Here is a 20,932-nt window from a genome sequence, read left to right on the forward strand (position 1 = left end):
CATTTCATGTTGTATCAGCTTTGAATACTCCAAGCTGCATATTCACACAGATGATATAAAAACTGAAAAAACTATATAAAACCTTTTTTTTTAATAAATATTTTTTATGATGATGATGATGATTATGATGAAGAAGAACATGATATTAAAAAACGTGATATAAGAACATGACAATGATAGTGAATAGCCTATGATGCCGGTAATGTAAATGTCAAATCAAAAATATCCACAATGATGAAAGAAGCAACTGACATTGTATGACATTGTATGACACGTATAAACACACTTCTTAGTGTCCCCATGCGACCCCTGCTGGTATTGAAGAGCATTGCAGCCATGAAAAAAAAGAGGTGGCGGCTGATACTAACGCAATCACACACAAACACACACAAATACTGCAAAATAACTTTATACTAGCTAGATTTTGAAAATATAAGGATACTGGGGGGTAGAACGCACATATCTAGGAAAGGTCATGAAAGGAGGGTCCTGAAATTTGATCGAGTGCAAAGATTTATTTTTACTCACAGGGGTCAAAAGTCTTTATGCTTTGCGTCATTGACTGTCTTTTTGTAAATCATTGTCAACTATAAAATGTAAAATGTATTTTTTGATAACAAAAGGATTAAAAAAATAAAATTAAAAAAGTCCATTAGAGGTGAGCAAATGTAATGCGTTGCTATCCGGTTGTTAAGCCTGACGTCAAACGTGACGTTTTGCAATAGCCGGCCGCGCTAACCGCAACACCAAAACTTTTGGTCCAAAAGAGTTATCTCCCTTGGCGTAGACTTTGCTAACGGGGTGGGATCCTTATTCAGGTTCTCTGGTGCGATGCCTCCTACCATCCTTTCATGCGCGGAAATTCCATCCTTCCATGCGGGTGGCGAACCCAGAACCTTCTGCGTACCAACCGGCCGCGCTAACCACTACACCAAGACAGCTAACCCGCTTGTTTAAGATTTTTTCGCCTATTTAAGTTTATTTTTTATTATTTTATTATTATTTTTTTTTTAATTTTTTTAATTTACGTGCTTACGTTCCCTCCCTATGATGATGATTATGATGAAGAAGAACATGATATAAAAAAACGTGATATAAGAACATGACAATGATAGTGAATCCGCTTGTTAAGTCTGACGTCAAAAGTGACGTTTAGCCATTTCCGTGTCCAAACCGGAAATTCCCTGCGCCAGAGTACCTCTGAACTACAGCGGTAGAATGACAGTTTAATCGTTTTTTAGACTCGGGTCTATTCATACAACAAGGGACACAATACTTTCCCATTTTCTCCTCGGAAAAGCGCTATATAAATATAATTTATTATTATTATTATTTCTCCATTTCGAAGACAGCGCCTCAGCCAACGTTGGCCCCGGAAACACGTCACGACTTAACAAGCGGTATCCTATGATGCCGGTAATGTAAATATCAAATCAAAAATATCCACAATGATGAAAGAAGTAAACAAGTAGCGAGTAGCGTCCATTTATATGGAATTTGGGCCATATGGCCAGTTTTATCTGTTGAGGTTATTTTTTACCTGTTCCAGCCATGCAATCTGTGTGTTGGCTGTGTTAACACTTTGAGTTACTGTATGTAACCATCGTTAGCTGTATGTGCAGAGTTGAGTCTGTTGAGCTGTTGAGGAGATGTTCCCGTGATGTTGTGTTTTAGGACTTCCCCTGTGTAAACAGATGTGTGCTCCCCCCCAGTTCTCCCTTTGGTGTGTGTGTGTGTGTGTGTGTGTGTGTGTGTGTGTGTGTGTGTGTGTGTGTGTGTGTGTGTATTGTGTGTGTGTGTATTGTATTGTATTGTATCGAATATGCATTTATATTTCCACTTCAGTCTTTCTGCCTAAACCACCTCATCCTCCTCACACCATGTCAGATCATAGAGTGGGTAACATTTGAATACTTTATTTGGTTCCACAAATTATATTATACAAACAGGGAATCAAATATTTCGGGGCTAAGCAGCACTGAACACTTAAGGATACACATAACACCTCCTTCTCCACACGGCCAAGCTGCCAATAATAGCTGAGACAGAGCAAAATTTGGCAACCTGTTTGGCCTTTCTTTTAGTCATTGCAGCAATTCTCAGACCCCTCATGGTGCATTTATATACATGGCCCAGACTTCCAAATACAAGTATGCTGAATTTGCACTTGTACCCAAAGCTGGTTATCGTACCAAGTAGTGGTTGGTATTTGATATACTTGTCCTGGAAAGTCTGGTCCATGTACAGGTCAAAGGGGCAGCCTACTTCTACAATCAGCACCTCCTTGTGGCTGGTGTCAACAAAGACAACATCAGGTGTATTTGGGATGTTGGAAAAAACATCATTGGCAAAACCAAACCACTCTGGTAACACTCTGGCATGCTTGTACATAACTGCGCTAGATGGTAAGATGTTTTGTACTGTATCAGACACAATGTCCACAATACGGTCATGACGAGCTATGTACAGGTGTTTGTATGCATTACATCCATTTGTTATGTGTGCAATGGACTCTAGGTGTTGTGAATCCTGATGGTTTAAACAGAATGGACTGTGAGTGTGGGGATACCAGGTGGACAGATTGTACTTGGTCGGTAATACCTGCAGTCTTGCTTTGATGGTGAATTTCAGAACATCCTCGTCGCAGCGACGTTCTTATACACTGAGTGTGAGACTGAGTGGTCAGCGAACTGCAAACAGGCTAGCTTTCCCTGTAGTCTGAGTCCACACCAGTGCTGCCTGATCTCAGACTGCTTCAGGCTGAGCAGAACCCTCCTTGCAGAGTCTCTGTGCAGTCCGACAGTCTCTTCCTGCGGTGTTGTGATGTCGGCCTTCACAATCACACAGGGGTCTGTGATCACCTCATCAGAGACAGGGACTTCAGTCTGTGTGTTAAGTTCTGTCCATCTTAGCTGAACTCCAGTCTGGTTGCAGAGGTCATTGAGATCCGGCCAGTCAGACCAGACCCCGAAGCCCTTGGCCTGGGAGTCCAGTTTCCCAGAGTCTTTCCTCCTGAAGCCGAGGAAGTCGTTCTGGTGTGCGCGGGCCAGGGGGATCTTCCTTCTGCGTAGATCCAGTAGGAGAGAGGCCCTGGCCATTTCTCTAACGGTGGCATCGTCATTGTTAAGCATGTGGAGCAGGTGGGCTAGCCTGGTGGCTATGTAGGCCCACTCAACATTGGGGACTCCCAGCCCTCCCTCTCCACATGGGAGAAAGATCATGCCCCGTGTGGAGTGTGTGTTGAGGCCCACCCACTTTCTGACCAGCTGGACAGTTCTGTTCGTCATCTCTCTCAGTGCTTTGAGAGGGATGTGCACATTGGCGAAGAGGTGTTGGATTTTGGCCAGAGCCACCTCTCTCACAGCCTGGAGCTTCATGAGGATGGGGAGGGGGGACAAGTCAATCAGGTGGAGACGATGGAGAAACTCTGTAGTGAGCTCCTCGACCTGCTCGCTCCACTCGCCAGCGATGTTAAACCTGTGGCCAAGGTATGGGTAGGTCTCATTGCGGGAATACACCCTGATGGGTTGGCCCATTACAAGAAAGGTGGGGGGCTTGTCGTTCTTGGCCTTATACCAGCGGTTGCCTCCACTGCGGCGCTCATGGAGTACGGCACACTTGGCTTGCTTCACCTCCAGCCCTGACCATTGGAGGAACTCATCAGTGCGTGCCAGCATTTTGGTGATGACATCCTCCTGTCGTGATGACACCTGCACGTCGTCCGCGTATCCCTGCACAGGATTTGGGGATCGGACATGCAGAGGAGCGCACTGGTAAATCCACTTCATCCATTGGTTGAGTGCTAAGATGAAGTTCACGGCACTCCAGGGACAGCCAGTTTTTATTCCCACCTTCAGTGCAATCGGCTCTGTGAGCTGCTGCCCACAGATAACTTGGAGAAATGAGCCTTGGTACACGCTGGATACAATATTCACAAAAGGCTGAGGCAGGTGTATTTCCTCTAATGCTTTTAGCATCACCTCATGGGGGAGTGTACCAAACGCATCTCTGAAGTCCAAAAACACTGTGTAGAATCTAGATGATTCATGTTTGAAGTCATCTATTCCGGTTTTTAAGCAAAACACATGTTCGTTCATTCCCTGTCTGTTGATGCATGATTCAATTCTTGATTTAATGCACGATGACCCATAGATAGTACTGTCATTTAATTCATTTCATGTTGTATCAGCTTTGAATACTCCAAGCTGCATATTCACACAGATGATATAAAAACTGAAAAAACTATATAAAACCTTTTTTTTTAATAAATATTTTTTATGATGATGATGATGATTATGATGAAGAAGAACATGATATTAAAAAACGTGATATAAGAACATGACAATGATAGTGAATAGCCTATGATGCCGGTAATGTAAATGTCAAATCAAAAATATCCACAATGATGAAAGAAGCAACTGACATTGTATGACATTGTATGACACGTATAAACACACTTCTTAGTGTCCCCATGCGACCCCTGCTGGTATTGAAGAGCATTGCAGCCATGAAAAAAAAGAGATGGCGGCTGATACTAACGCAATCACACACAAACACACACAAATACTGCAAAATAACTTTATACTAGCTAGATTTTGAAAATATAAGGATACTGGGGGGTAGAACGCACATATCTAGGAAAGGTCATGAAAGGAGGGTCCTGAAATTTGATCGAGTGCAAAGATTTATTTTTACTCACAGGGGTCAAAAGTCTTTATGCTTTGCGTCATTGACTGTCTTTTTGTAAATCATTGTCAACTATAAAATGTAAAATGTATTTTTTGATAACAAAAGGATTAAAAAAATAAAATTAAAAAAGTCCATTAGAGGTGAGCAAATGTAATGCGTTGCTATCCGGTTGTTAAGCCTGACGTCAAACGTGACGTTTTGCAATAGCCGGCCGCGCTAACCGCAACACCAAAACTTTTGGTCCAAAAGAGTTATCTCCCTTGGCGTAGACTTTGCTAACGGGGTGGGAACCTTATTCAGGTTCTCTGGTGCGATGCCTCCTACCTCCTTTCATGCGCGGAAATTCCATCCTTCCATGCGGGTGGCGAACCCAGAACCTTCTGCGTACCAACCGGCCGCGCTAACCACTACACCAAGACAGCTAACCCGCTTGTTTAAGATTTTTTCGCCTATTTAAGTTTATTTTTTGTTATTTTATTATTTTATTTTTTTTAATTTTTTTAATTTACGTGCTTACGTTCCCTCCCTATGATGATGATTATGATGAAGAAGAACATGATATAAAAAAACGTGATATAAGAACATGACAATGATAGTGAATCCGCTTGTTAAGTCTGACGTCAAAAGTGACGTTTAGCCATTTCCGTGTCCAAACCGGAAATTCCCTGCGCCAGAGTACCTCTGAACTACAGCGGTAGAATGACAGTTTAATCGTTTTTTAGACTCGGGTCTATTCATACAACAAGGGACACAATACTTTCCCATTTTCTCCTCGGAAAAGCGCTATATAAATATAATTTATTATTATTATTATTTCTCCATTTCGAAGACAGCGCCTCAGCCAACGTTGGCCCCGGAAACACGTCACGACTTAACAAGCGGTATCCTATGATGCCGGTAATGTAAATATCAAATCAAAAATATCCACAATGATGAAAGAAGTAAACAAGTAGCGAGTAGCGTCCATTTATATGGAATTTGGGCCATATGGCCAGTTTTATCTGTTGAGGTTATTTTTTACCTGTTCCAGCCACCCATGCAATCTGTGTGTTGGCTGTGTTAACACTTTGAGTTACTGTATGTAACCATCGTTAGCTGTATGTGCAGAGTTGAGTCTGTTGAGCTGTTGAGGAGATGTTCCCGTGATGTTGTGTTTTAGGACTTCCCCTGTGTAAACAGATGTGTGCTCCCCCCCAGTTCTCCCTTTGGTGTGTGTGTGTGTGTGTGTGTGTGTGTGTGTGTGTGTGTGTGTGTGTGTGTGTGTGTGTGTGTGTGTGTGTATTGTGTGTGTGTATTGTATTGTATTGTATCGAATATGCATTTATATTTCCACTTCAGTCTTTCTGCCTAAACCACCTCATCCTCCTCACACCATGTCAGATCATAGAGTGGGTAACACCAACATATGACACCACCAGCATCCCCCCCCCCCCACCCCCCTTCCCTGACACTCTCCCCCGCCAAGACACCTGTGCTGGTTTAGTTCCACTCACAAAGAAACAACTTTGTAGTGCCTTCAGAGCAGCAGGTGCATGCTTCTTCTCGTGTGTTTGTGTGACCACAACTCAGCGCACACACACACAAACTGGTCTTCCACCACAACTACACACACACACACGCGCACGCACACGCACACGCACACGCACACGCACACACACATCATTCATACAGCATATTCTCTTCCATTTACCCCCTTACACCCTGTGTATCACTTTCCCTTATCTCCCTCCCCTCTGTCTCCTCCCCTCTCTCCCCCCTCCTCTCCCCATCTCTCCTCTCCTCTCCCCATCTCTCCTTCCCTCTCCTCCCTCCTCTCCTCCCCTCTCTCCCCCCTCCTCTCCTCCCCTCTCCCCCCTCCTCTCCTCCCCTCTCTCCCTGCAGTCGTCGTCAGTTTGGGCCTAAGGACCAGGATGAGGTGAAGATCATTGAACACCAGACCCAGTATCTGAGACTGATGCCTCACCTGGCTGCCGCCTTGGCTCTCACCTTCACTACCAGGTAATATTTACATTAATTAGCATAATTAACATTAGCCAAAGTGACTTACAACACAGTACATTTGTCTGAGTGAATCATCTATACATCAGTCATGATAAGAAAAAACAAATCTATGCCTAAGACCAGGGGGCACTAACACACAGCCGAGGCACACTTCTTTGAAACATGCGTAGACTTTGCTATTAGACATTTGTGTTGTTATTATTATGAAAAGAGAGCTCTAACTGACTCCACTAGATGGCAGCAGTGTCTCTATATCAGCCCACGTCCAGTTAATATTCTCATTATCATTTTGTATGAGCTGTGTGTTTTAATCTGAAGGGAAAATGAAGTGTGCGTTTGTGTCTTGGTGTTTCTGTGTCTCGGTATCTGTATCTGTATTTGTGTGTGTGTGTGTGTGTGTGTGTGTGTGTGTGTGTGTGTGTGTGTGTGTGTTCAGGTATGCAGCGCGTATGATGGACGACGCTCTGTGTAAGGGAGAGGACCTACAGAAGAGCCGTTCTCTGCAGGCTCTGGTGGCTGGACTCAAGGCCTACAGCACCTGGCAGAACCTGGCCTGTCTGCAGGACTGCCGCGAATGCACCGGGGGCATGGTGTGTGTTTGTGTGTGTGCGCGTGCGTATGAGTGTGTGTGTGTGCGTATGAGTGTGTGTGTGTGTGCGTGTGCGTGTGCGTGAGCGTGAGCGTGTGCGTGTGCGTGTGTGTGTGCGTGTGTGCGTGTGTGTGTGTGAGCACGCGGGCAGGCGTGCGTGCCTGCCTGTGAGTGTGATAACAGTACTGATGTTACATAAGAGTATCTGTCCCATGTGATTTTGTAATGTACTGTATTGTACCAGCTGTGTGTGTATCTGTGTGTGTGTATCTGTGTGTGTGTGTGTGTGTGTGTATCTGTGTGTGTGTGTGTGTATCTGTGTATCTGTGTGTTAGCGCGTCCCTGTGAAACCACAACTCTGCACCTCTAACAAGATGAAGAACACATTTCCTATACATCTCATCTTACACACACACACACACACACACTCACACACACACACACACACACTCACACACACACACACACACACACACACACACACACACACACACACTACTGCACGTGTTTGTGTGATGCTATGACATTTACCTGCTAATTTTGCTGCTTTCCAAAAAATTGGATCTGACATTATCAACTGTGAGAATGTTGACCTCTCAAATGTAACAAGGTTGATTATTGAAATGCTGATCCTTATCATTTTTGGAACAAAGGCCTAGGCAAAGATTGCTCTGTTATGGACTGTTTGAAGTCCCATGGTGGCATGAGCATAAGTAAAGACGTCACACGTGAATCCCTTCACTGTACAGGATAAAACAAGTGTCTTGGTAGATCACCCTGTATCAGGGGAGGCTGGTGGAGGCGGAAATCAGAGGATGGGCCCATTGTAATGCATGTAATGGAATGAGGAATGATGTCCTCCGGATTCTTACCTCTACCAGCCTCCCCTGATCTCTATCCAGCGGTTATGTTCCAATATCCGCACTAGCTAGCCATGCAGTCGAAGTGGTATCGTGAGCTTAAAATTATAAGGTTCTATCTCCGTTTAGAATGATAAGGTTCTATCTCCGTTTAGGGTAGTTCAGAGATATTGAGCGTCAAAGTTTTTACATTCCATTATGTTTTGTGAGATGGAACCTTTGTATTTTATGAATTACTAACTCAAAAATGTCAACATTTTAAAAATAACACCACACAGGCATTAATAAACACCTAATGGATCATGGATTATGTAAAAAACTCAATTTTGACAAAAATGGAGATAGAACCTTATAACTCTGACGTCACGGTATGCTAACGTGGATATTGAGCGTTGTTGTGTTGTCCGTCTCTGTCAGGGTTTCATGATGGAGAACCGCATCCCAGGTCTGAAGTGTGACTCTGACGTCTTCGTCACCTTCGAAGGGGACAACATGGTCATGCTACAGGTAAGACAACCAATGACGGGGCGCTTAGGTGACCTAGCGGGTTAAGCGCTGACCATGTAACCGCAGGGTCCCCGGTTCGATTCCGGCCGGGGGACATATCCTGCATGTCATCCCTCCTCTCTCTCTCACCCATCCGTCCTGTCTAAATCTTCACTGAACGGTCAATAAAAATGAAAACAACAACCAATGACTTGACTAACAAGTCAACTGAAGGTACTTTCAGTCACCGAGGTGTACCGTCTGGTCTACCACCCTAATGCTGTCCTGCTTCGCAAGGGAAGGATAGCAATTTAGCAAATTCGGTTTGGTTCTTTATTATGTTTACACTGTCAAATATGTTGATTTGTTGATCTGAAGGCGACGCACATTTCTCATAGACCATTGGAAGAAATACATAACAAGACAGAGACAGGCAGGCAGACTGACAGACAGACGACAGAAGAAGCTCAAAGAAAAACAGACCTGACAGATGCTCCTTTTGTCCTACATATTGTGGGACTCGAATGAACCTCGATACTAGGAAAACTAAGCAGAGAGTTAATCAGAAATTTGATAATAGGATTGACACTGGAGTTTAGGGGTAATTTCTATCTGTTTCCAACAAAATTAGATTTGGGATAAACTTGTTTTGTACATGGAACTGGTGATTCGATAACCAACAGCTAATTGGGATAAGGGGGATTTCTTCTTTTTGCACAGATGAAGTGGATAGTGGAGCTGTGTAGCAATGTGGCCTGGGGGCAAGAGTGATGGGCGCACACACACACACACACACACACACACTCTTATATACAGTATACACACACATACGCACACAAACAAACACATGCACAGTGGCCTTAGATTTATTTTTTTGATAGGATAGGAACAAGGTCAGTATTCACACTGTTCAGTAATGCCGCAGGAGACTCCGGAGATTACGCACAAATCTGATTATCTCATCAAATACAAACATGGATTCATCACAAACCCTGAGAAAACGTAAAGTTTTATATGAAATCGTGAAATTAATGAAAGGATGTTGTAGAGAATGAGAATTGATTATGGAGACAGGTCACCAACCTCCAGTGAGAGAGTTCATAGAGGGTTCAACGAGTTATTTTACAGTGGTGAAACATGATTACTGTATACAGTATTTACAGGTGATTTGCAGGTGATTTTGTGTTAAATGTGATACATTGCTATATAATCAGAATGTTCTACCTAGATATTGATGGTTAGTATACAGAAGTCATTATTTACCCATCACCATGGCTTACTGCATGTAAGCCATTACCCAAACTGTCATGAACCAATCACAGATGAACTTAAACTGACATGAACCAATCACAGATAATTTTGGTTGATTTATTTGTTGAAGTTGTCAACAAGATAGAGTGAAGGTTAAAATAGGGCATGTGGTAGTGTAGAAATGTACTGAACTGTCTGGACTAGAGTCACAAGGAGAGCAGTAGAGGAGAAGATGAGTACAGGAGTCCTAAACCAGACCCATTCAGTTAGGTGCTGACCTTAAAAGAGGAGTCAGGGGCTCTTAGGTGGCATAGCGGGTTAAGTGTTGACCATGTAACCGCAGGGCTCCCGGTTCGAATCCAGCCGGGGACATATCCTGCATGTCATCCCTCCTCTCTCTCTCACCCATCCTTCCTGTCTAAATCTCTACTGTATCTCTAAATAAAAAGAAAAATATGAGTGGGACTGCCCCACTCCGAAAAAATAACTTAAACTTTTTTTTTTTTTTTAACACAGATGACCCCAACTGACAGCATCCAATCACAGTTGACCCAAACTGACATGAACCAATCACAGTTGACCCAAACTGACACAAACCAATCACAGTTGACACAAACTGACACAAACCAATCACAGTTGACACAAACTGACACAAACCAATCACAGTTGACCCAAACGGACACAAACCAATCACAGTTGACACAAACTGACACAAACCAATCACAGTTGACCCAAACTGACATGAACCAATCACAGTTGACACAAACTGACACAAACCAATCACAGTTGACACAAACTGACACAAACCAATCACAGTTGACACAAACTGACACAAACCAATCACAGTTGACCCAAACGGACACAAACCAATCACAGTTGACCCAAACGGACACAAACCAATCACAGTTGACACAAACTGACACAAACCAATCACAGTTGACCCAAACCGACACAAACCAATCACAGTTGACCCAAACTGACACAAACCAATCACAGTTGACCCAAACTGACACAAACCAAATCACTGTTCATCACACATTGACCCCTGTGACCCTCTTGCCCCCTCCTGCCCTGTCCCAGGTGGTGGTGCGGGAGCTGCTGGCCCAGTACACCAAGGCCCTGGGTACCAGCATGGTGGGTGGAGCCATCAAGACCTGGAGCAACTCCATGTCCGACAGCCTTAGAACCAGGTTAGTAGCGCAGGCTGGGCTGGGCCAATCACGTGCACTCTCATTGGAGGGTCAGAATGCTCGACCTATCACGCGCACTCTCACCGGAGGTGTCAGCAAGCCGGACTGGGCCGATCACGTGCACCCTCACTGGAGGGTCATGAGGCCAGACCAATCACTGTTTCCCTCAGGGCACATATTCTGTTTGGACCAGAGTTTTATGTGAGTGGGGACTCCTTTTTTTTCTGCACTGGGGTCTAGGGCGACCGGGCCGACTCACAAACACTATTCATGTTTCACTGTGGTTTTCACATCTTGATTAGTACATTAGCAACAGCTACATTCTGCTGCTGGAGATGTTTTTAGACACACTGGTGCTAAAACAGCCTCACACACTTATAACACCCACCAATCTCCAGTGAATCAGCCCCTCAGTGTCCAGGCTATTTCTGCCCAGGCCTGTGTCTTAATAGTCTGTTCTAACCGATTTATGATGGTGGGTTATTCTACCACAGAAATACCCCGAAATAAACACAGCCCGCTCAATAACCCCCTTCATCCACATTTACGTATTCTCATGCAGTCGTAACGTTTTAACACAGGAAGGGGTGATCATGTCTTCATTCTCACAAACAAGCACGTGGACTGTGTGTAATGACCTCGTGTTCTCTTGACACTGTGTTTTTCTTGCCAAGAAATTTGCCATTTGCCGACATGAACCATAAATCCGTTATGGTTATGGGTTCTCCAGTTGCCTTTAAGACAGCTTGACAGAGTCAAGCCTCTTCTGTCTTGCAGACATTTCCCCAAGCCCACCAACGACTTTCTCAGACAGCTCAAAACATTCAAAGTAAAACAAAAACCTCCTCCTTCAGTTCTACACCGCCATCATTGAGAGCATACTCACCTCATCCATAACAGTTTGGTACGGCAGCTCGGACAGTAGGCTAAATCACGGAAAAAAAACGGTGGCGCTACCGATCCCTGGCCACCAAAACATCCCGTTTCAAAAACGGTTTTTTCCCCTCTGCTATAAGGACTCTCAACACCTGACTCACTGCACTAACCCTGCCAGACGTACTGCACTTTAATATAAGTTGTAAATATTGACTATGTTCTTGTCTTGTGGTTATGTCTGTACATGTCCATGTGATATTATGGACAATGTGTGCAATGTGTGTATGTTTTTGACACTGCTGTATTGAGCTGTTCCACCTGTACCGAAAACAAATTCCACCGACCTAGGTCGTGTGGTCATTAAACGATTCATTCATTCATTCATTGACACAGATTGTGTGTGTGTGTGTGTGTGTGTGTTTCCTCTGCGTCTGCTGCAGAGCTTCCGACTATCATTCCAAAATCCAATCCTCGACCTCTAACCCGAGGAAATTGTTCTCCACGTTTTCCACACTCCCCAACCCACCTCCTACCTCCGCCCTGTCTGCGGAAGACTGTTGTCACCTACTTTGAAAAGAAGGTCGATAACATCAACGGCTCCTTCTCTCTACCTCTCGCCCACACCCACCGCTCTTCACTCGGTCTCTGGCTTATCAGCCTCTGGGGAACCGCCAATCTGCTTGCGACGCCGGCTCTACCTCCTGCACCACAATCCCTCTCGATACACAGGATCTGTTCCAGCTGGCTTTAAGACAGCCCTCTGAGTAAAGCTTTTCCCAAAGGGGAAAGACATTTCCCCTTGGATGTCGGCCCACCATCCCCTTGGATGTCAGCCCACCACCTCCAGCTCAACCTTAACAACACTGAGCTGCTCTTCCTCCCTGGGAAAGCCTGCCCTCTCCAAGACTTCTCCATCACAGTAGAGAACTCCTCTACAGTGATCTCCAGTTTTATATGTATTCATCATCAAATCAAATCAAATCAAATTTTATTTGTATAGCGCATTTCTTACAAGATGCAACTCAATGCGCTTCACACAATGAAAATGTTCAGTCAATCAGTCAATCAGTCAATCAATCAATCAATACTGACAGAGCCGCGAGCAATATCATCATATTTTTCGATATAAAACGGAGGTATGATATATGGCAGATATGCTATATGGCAGTCTCACGTGCTTGTCTCGTTCCAGTTTTGCCTCTAGTTGAATGCGCGATTCAAGACCCGGGTCGTAGCCATATACAGTATGTGTGAAAGTGAGCAACCAGGCAATTGCCGGCTAATTCGGTCATGTGTGAACGATGAAAATGCCTGGCTGACACGGGTCGGGATTCCATGCAATTTACAGGGAACTGTGTGTGAAAGGGGCTTTACATTGCAATGAGGGCATACATTTTTCCAGTATATATTATGGTCCCAGCGGGAATCAAACCCACAACATTAGCGTTAGCCATGCTCTACCGACTGAGCCACAGAGGACATCACCTCAACCATGTTTGTGTTTCTGATCCTACACACACACACACACACACACACACACACACACACTCACACACACACACACACACACACACACACACACACACACGCGCACACACACACACACTCACACACACACACACACACTCACACACACACACACACACACACACACTCACCCACACCCACAGCTGGTACAGTACATAACAAAATCCTAGTTTGTCATAGTGTGTGCTGATTGTGCAATGCTAACATTGACCTGTACCATGACGTCTTCTTGTCTGGTAGCTTCTTCGGCTTCAATGTGGATACAGTGGGGGACCTGCGTTTCCTGCTGAAGGCTGTGTGCTACAGGGAGAGGGTTCTCCAGCGCACCCTAGCAGCGAGACTCTACACCAAGGTCAGTCAGACCACAGGAGGTGCTTCGGCACACTGAGAAAAAAGGGTCCCGAAGGGGTTCCTTTGGCTGTCCTTGTGGGAGAACTCCATGATATTTCCACATTCACAGAAATATAGTGCCATCACATAAGAAAGTCGATCTACCACCAATAGTTTCAATGGCAATACAAACTACTTTACTCAATTAAAACCGTTTTTTTAGCAACTAGAGCCCGACAGATTATCTCTGAGCACTGATGTTATTGGCCTTTTGCACAGATATAGCACCAAAGATATCCGTCAGCCTTACATTCTGAAAAGAAAGAAAATCTGTGTTTATTAGTTTTTTCCAGAACAAAATATATACATTTTATAGTAAGAATAAGAATAATAACCAATAATAATTATGCATGAACGTTTTATCAATCATAAACACATATAGGGTAATAACCCAGTATATAAATAGGTTAATAAGGTGAAATAAAAGGTGAATGAAGTAAATAGCAAAGTTATTATAGGCCTTAAAATGTGACACATTTTTTAAAATGTATTACATGTGGGGGTCCCTGTTCTGTTTGACTCTCGTCCAAGGAGTCCTTGGGCTGAAAAAGGTTGAAGTAGCTTTAGAGGGAGTCATGCATGGGGTAGGAAATCTAATTATAAAGAAATTAGTGCAGGTGCAAAAATAAGTGAACCTCTTCAGTCAATAGCGCGTGGCACCTCCATTAGCAGCGATAACTTGGAGTAAACGTCTCGTATAGCCACTAATCAGTCTCTGACATCTGTTTTGAGATATTTTTGCCTCCTCCTTACAGAAGTGAGCCAATTGAGTGAGGTTTGGGGGGTGTGTGGCATGAACTGCCCGCTGCAGGTCCTGTCACAGCATCTCAATTGGATTTAGGTCAGAATTTGACTTGGCCAATCCAAAACACAAATCTTCTTTGTGTTGAGGTATTCTTTGGTAGATTTGTTTGAATGCTTTGGGTCCTTGTCTTGTTGAAAGACACATTTCAGCCCAGCTTTAGCTCCTTGACTGATGGCTTGAAGTTCTTGAAGTTAAAAAATCTCCTGGTATACCTCAAAATTCATGGATCCCGTAACTCAATAAAACTACATAGCTAAAGAAAAAACACTCCAATCCATTAAAAAAAGTTATGTGTAATAAAGGGGAATGACACAGGAAAGGAGTATTGAACACACTAACTGAAATGGATTTAATACTTGAAGCCTTTGTTTCCAATGACAACGCTTCCTGTACGAAATAAAATCATCTCTCACAGTGATCAGGTGGGATTTTGTCCCATTCTTCAACACAGACAGTCTTTAAATCTTGAAGATTCTGGGAGGGCCGCTGGTGAATCTTGATCTTCAGTTCAGTTAAGTCTGGCGATTGGCTAGACCAGTCCAACACCTTTATATTATTTGTCTCTTGAACCAATTGAGAATCTCCTTTGCATGTTATGGATCGTTGTCTTGCTGGAAGATCCACTCGCCTCTCATTCTCATCATCCTGGTCGATGGCAAGAGATTCTTCTCAAGAATTTCCCGGTACATGGCTCCATTCATCTTCCCTTAGATCATTTGGATTCCACCAGTACCATGTGAAGAGAAACAGTCCCATAATAACATGATGCTTCCACCTCCGAACTTCGCTGTAGGTATGGTATTTTTAGGATCATATGCAGAGCCATTTCTCCTCCAAACGTGGCACGTCATATTGTTGCAGAAAAGTGAGATTTTTGTCTCATCTGACCAGACTACATTCTTCCAGTAATCCTTTTTGACAAATGTACCTGCTGCTTCCAGCTCTTTCCGGAGCTCTGCTCGAGTGGTCCTTGGCTCTTGGGCTACTCTTCTGACTAACTTTCTGATTGCCCGGTCAGAAATCTTGTGAGGAGCTCCTGTGCGTGGCTGATGGTCAAGTGAAGTTCCTTCTTCCACTTACGGATAACGGCCCCAATGGTGCCTATAGGAACATCCGTCGGTAACCAGTGCTATAGTTACTATGTTGCTCAACAATCTTGTTGTGAAGGTCTTGGGAGAGCTCTTTGCCTCTACCCGTCATGAGATGTTTCTTGCAAAATATTCATCTAGCAAATTATTGATTTACTTGCATTCAGAGGTGGGAAAGAGTGGAAGTACTTCCCCACCAACATGCACTAACCCAACTGATTCAAATAAGCACAGGTAAGAGAACTCATTGGTGGTATAAGCTTATGGTTTAGTGCTTTTTTCGGACTGTTTTCAACCCTTTTTTCCTGTGTCATTCCACTTCATTGCACATCGCTTTTTTATGGATTGGAATGTTACAATTTCTTTAGCTGTGTAGTTTTATTGAGTTAATACCAATTATTTGGTCTACATTTCATGTGAGTATAGCTGCAATGGAAATATGTTGAATTAAAATATTGTTGATGTGTTGAATACTTATTTTCCCCACTGTATATGCACTGTTTTGTATATGTTACGGTACATGTGGGAATACGGTGCATGTGGGAAAACTAGGGTTAGGGTTAGGTGCTACGTCGACTTGGTACATGCTGGCATGTCTAACCCTAACCCTAACCTTAACCCTAACCCTAACCCTACCCCTAACCCTAACCTTAACCCTAGCACCCTAGCACCCTAGCACCTAACCCTAACCCTAGTTTTCCCACATGTACCGTATTCCCACATGTACCGTAACATATACACAGATGAGCACCTGTTTCATTTCGTATGAACCAGCTGGCAGCAAATCTCAAAAGGGTTCTGCATGGAACCCAAAAGGGGTTTCCCACAGGAACAGCCAAATAACACTGGTTATTATAGTGGTCATTGGCTCTCTATGTTGATATTATACTGTATGGTTTGATGACATAATTGTTGCTTTGGTTTAAGAATGTATTGACAAAGTTGCCCTCTCTTCGTTGTGCCTTGCAGTTACAGAAGAATAAACAGGAGTTCTTTGATGCCTGGAACTCCTGTCTTCATCACGTGACCAGTCTGGCCCTAGCACACATACACAGAGGTGGGTACTTCATCACGTGACCAGTCTGGCCCTAGCACATATACACAGAGGTGGGTACTTCATCACGTGACCAGTCTGGCCCTAGCACACATCCACAGAGGTGGGTACTTCATCACGTGACCAGTCTGGCCCTAGTACACATACACAGAGGTGGTCTTAGTACACATTTCTTCTCTTTTTATTTGGATTTCAAATCCTCTGATTCCAAGTTACTCACGAGGTTTTTAAATGTTCCAAGAGAAATTAATTCTTTCAAGTTCAAAGTGCTCTGTAATGAATTCCAGGCAGCGGGCGCAAAGTGCATGAAGGAATGCTTGCCGAATTCAGTGCGAACTTTGGGGACATTTAGGAGATAACAGTCGTTGGAACATAACAACTAGGGAAAGTGAAAAGCTATTCAGCTTTCTCTAGGGACTCTAGAGACTCCCGGTCGTACCATTTGTTTACTTTATTGGGGATGCTTTAATCACTCATCTACGGCTCAACGATAGCTTCTAATCGTGTCAGTCACGTTCTTGTTAAACACAAGAAGTCATTCAAAGACGGCGAAATTGTGAAAAAAGCGTTTCTCGAGGCTGCAGATTGCCTTTTCGATGACAGGTCCACAGTGGCTGATGACCACCTTGCAAGCCTGCCTACAGCTCCCTGACTACGAGAAACTAGCTCCCAGTGCCAGGTCTCCCACTAAGGTAGAGAAATGCATTTATTTCCTCCCTTCAAACTTAGGGAACTGCCTGTTTTGTATCTGGTTTACTTTTCTGTTTGGCACTGCAGACTGGCTGTAATTAAGATTGACTACCAGATTCAGATTCAATTATTTATTCAAGGGACAGTGCATATTAATAAAACAAAAATAAATTGTAAATACGCCAGAGTTAGGGAAAAATATGGGCATATGTGGTTACGTGGAATATACTGGTCGTGTTTATATATTTAAGAAAAATAGTGTCCGAACGATGATCAAATGACTTTTCAAATTCCCACAAGCACAAGTCATGCATTGAATGTAACCAAGTGCTGAACAGTATTAAGTAAACCACAATACATTTGTGGGTGTCCGCGTCATCGTTATTGAAAAACGCACCTAATCACCGACCACACGACTCCAAAACACCCTCCCAGCGCTATCGTCTCGTCACCGTCTCAGCTCACTAATTCGTCGTGTAGCCGTGAGGTGCAAACGATGTCAGATCATCGCCATTTCAGCCAAATCCGGCGCCGTGTTGCCTATGCCTATTAGCCCACATACAGAGGAGAGGTGGTCTTGGCACTATGGCCATGGCAAAACAAATTAACACCCGCCAAATGCTGATAGAGTTTGGGATTGGTGGGTAGATCTGTGCGATCCGCAATTCCAGTCACCATTGATTCAACATTTGTGACGACAGTTGTGCTGCTCCGGCCTCCTCCAGCTGACTGTCACTGCTGCACATCTCCCTCACGCTGCTCCTGACATTCAAACAGCCCTACTGTATGTCTGTGAGCTCGCTTAGTTACACCTCAAAATAAAGTATTAAAGATGTTATCGCCATGGGGGGGGGGTTACTCATGTGTTTATAGTGGGGGGGTAAGATAAGAAGAAAAAAAATCAGGACAGACACTTATTTTGTTTTGCAATAAATAAATGTACTGTTTTGCAATAAATAATTGATTACAAAAAAATATAAAGTATTAAAGTAAAACCATAGAAAACATGCAGTAGGAAAAGTCGAGCGGTATTTTGACACCAGGATAGGCTGTTTTTTTTGTCACGACACTTGAGAAAAACAAATAGGGCTGGTAAATCAATCTGAGTGCCAGAGGAATTCTCTTATCCACCAAAACCCCTTGGCCCTTGACCCCTTGGTGAATTGTATGCCAGAACACGCCACATTCAGTGCCTGGTGACCTGGTGATGGACGGACTTGTAAGGTATTTCCGCTGCTAGATCCCAGCCCAAAAAAAAAGAAAGTGGTTTCATAATATTGACAACATATTTTCCCCTCCTCTCTGGAGGGGTTTCTCATCTGCTCTCTTCCACCCGCCTCTGAGGCAGATCTACAGAAGAACAACAGCAGTCAGCTGTAATGTGACTATGTTTATACCTTTCCATTTTTCTTCAGTGTAAAGCAATAAGTCTTAATTAAGCAATAAGGCACAAGGGTAAGGTCACAGCTGAGGGGTGTTGTTGGGCCCGACGCGAAGCAGAGAATTGTAACAGAAAGCAATGCCTTATGTACTTATTGTGTGGTAGACTGTGATTGCGGTTTCTGCCCAGCACTTAGAAATATAGTTCTCAAAACTACCACTGTTCCTAAAGTAATGCGATAAAACAAAGCTTTGTAATTCAAGCTTCCCTTGGTGGAGATGCTAATAGGCCTTCTTCTAACCGGGTTCTTACCTGTATGTTGAACGGGAACATAGCTAGTTACTTTATGTCACAGCTGTTACTTTATCAGGGAAACAATCAATCGGCCAATCACAATTATTGTTCTAATCAATGAAATGTGGTGAAAATGTCCCCCAAGAATATGTTCCATGTTGTATTCCAATGAAAAGATAAAATGTGTGCGTGCGTGCGTGCTTGCTACTGTATATGCACATGCAAGTTTGTATGTTTGTGTGTTTTTAACCAGACGAGCTATAGTATGTCAAGGTACCCCTCTGTCTTAGAAGACCATAACCTTTCCATTCTCTCACTTTCCTCCCACACAAACACACACACACACACACACACACACACACACACACATGCTCACACACAAACAGCACACACACACACACACACACACAAGCAGCACACACACACACACACACGCACACGCACGCACACACACTTGCAACCTTAACCAGCCCTGAGGTACGAAAGAACACAGGTCTGTGATGTTGGAGAGATAAGAGAGGTCTAGTGGCTGGCAGACTCTGCGCTAACCTTAGCCTGAAATGCTTTTGTTGCAATAGAATAATGTACTGTTGAAATCTTCATGCAATCTGTATAGTATCTGTTGTTTTGTTGTATTATATTTGTGGTTTGACCGGCTTACAATATTTTTTTTTTTAAACAGTAGTCTAACTTCTATCTCAATAGCATGTACTGTATGCAGTTTCATTATGACCAGTTATAATATTGTGAGTCTATATATGAGTTGGTCTCCGTACAGAAACCACCTGATGTTTGTTTCTCCTTACTGTATTTGTAATTCAGGCTGTGTCATTATTAATTATAGACAGTTGAGGTCCAGTGTTTCAATTAATCTTAATTCAGGATTGCATGCCATGTAACATAACACATAATGAAGTCAAACCACATTCTTTTAATATGTTTGATGTTAGTGAATCAATGAATTATTAGGAACTATTTATTTGTAATTGTAGTTAATTCATGAGTATTCAAGTATTTATCAATTAGAACTTGAATTATCAATGAAAAATATACACAATTATTTCAATATAAATGACATAACAAGTCCTGTTTTGTAATTCCTAACATTTCTAGACGTAATGTTTTTTTCATTCTATGTTGTTCAAAGGGTCGACACCACACTGAGTGACCCATGACCTTATTTGGTAATAACACATTGTTTAATACCTGTGGGGGGGGATTTTGTTTCCATAGTAACCCTGGAGCAGTTTGCTCTCGCTGTTCAAGAGTGCCCAGTGGCAGAAGACCACGCCTTGCTGACGAAGGTACGTCTGAAACCAGTTTTCCACTCCTCAGCTTGTCTCACTGTTCGATAGGAAACCAGCCACTCTGCTTTTGAGTCATCAGACGGCTCCTATGGAAAGTTTCTCAGAAACAGTTGTAGTTGTTTTTGAACGTGCGGCCCCCGTGAGTTACAGTGCTTACTGGTAAGGTAACAATGTAATAATCCCTTTGATGAATGTGTAAACTAGTGGTCATGTCTCTCATGTTGCTGTTCATGGAGCGAGAATTTGAGTATGCAAAAGTCCTGAAGTGATGTGTCCTATGTTCTTGCTTGACTGATGGTTTGTCAACAGACCTTTTAAGAAAAACAGAGGTGAGAACACAGTCAAAGTTCTCAATCAATGGTGGGTATCCGGTACACCAGGGAGGCTAGTAGTCAGTACGGCACCATCCATAGAATGGTACTATGCATGGTGGAGGTAGAAATTGGAAGATGGG

The 20,932-nt window shown here is 43.4% G+C and overlaps 1 protein-coding gene across 1 annotated transcript in view; it reads left to right on the plus strand.

Annotated features, from left to right (window-relative positions):
* The window catches only part of acoxl (acyl-CoA oxidase-like), a 96,135-nt gene that overhangs the window by 58,083 nt on the left and 17,120 nt on the right, over positions 1-20,932 (plus strand). The window contains exons 11-17 of the mRNA XM_080549127.1: positions 6,571-6,687; positions 7,127-7,280; positions 8,557-8,646; positions 10,957-11,066; positions 13,710-13,821; positions 16,722-16,809; positions 20,405-20,475. Coding sequence (XP_080405253.1) covers positions 6,571-6,687; positions 7,127-7,280; positions 8,557-8,646; positions 10,957-11,066; positions 13,710-13,821; positions 16,722-16,809; positions 20,405-20,475 — 742 coding nt within the window. The remainder of the gene's footprint in view (positions 1-6,570; positions 6,688-7,126; positions 7,281-8,556; positions 8,647-10,956; positions 11,067-13,709; positions 13,822-16,721; positions 16,810-20,404; positions 20,476-20,932) is intronic.

Source organism: Nansenia antarctica (assembly GCF_963989245.1).
Source record: "Nansenia antarctica genome assembly, chromosome: 19".
NCBI lineage: Eukaryota > Metazoa > Chordata > Actinopteri > Argentiniformes > Microstomatidae > Nansenia > Nansenia antarctica.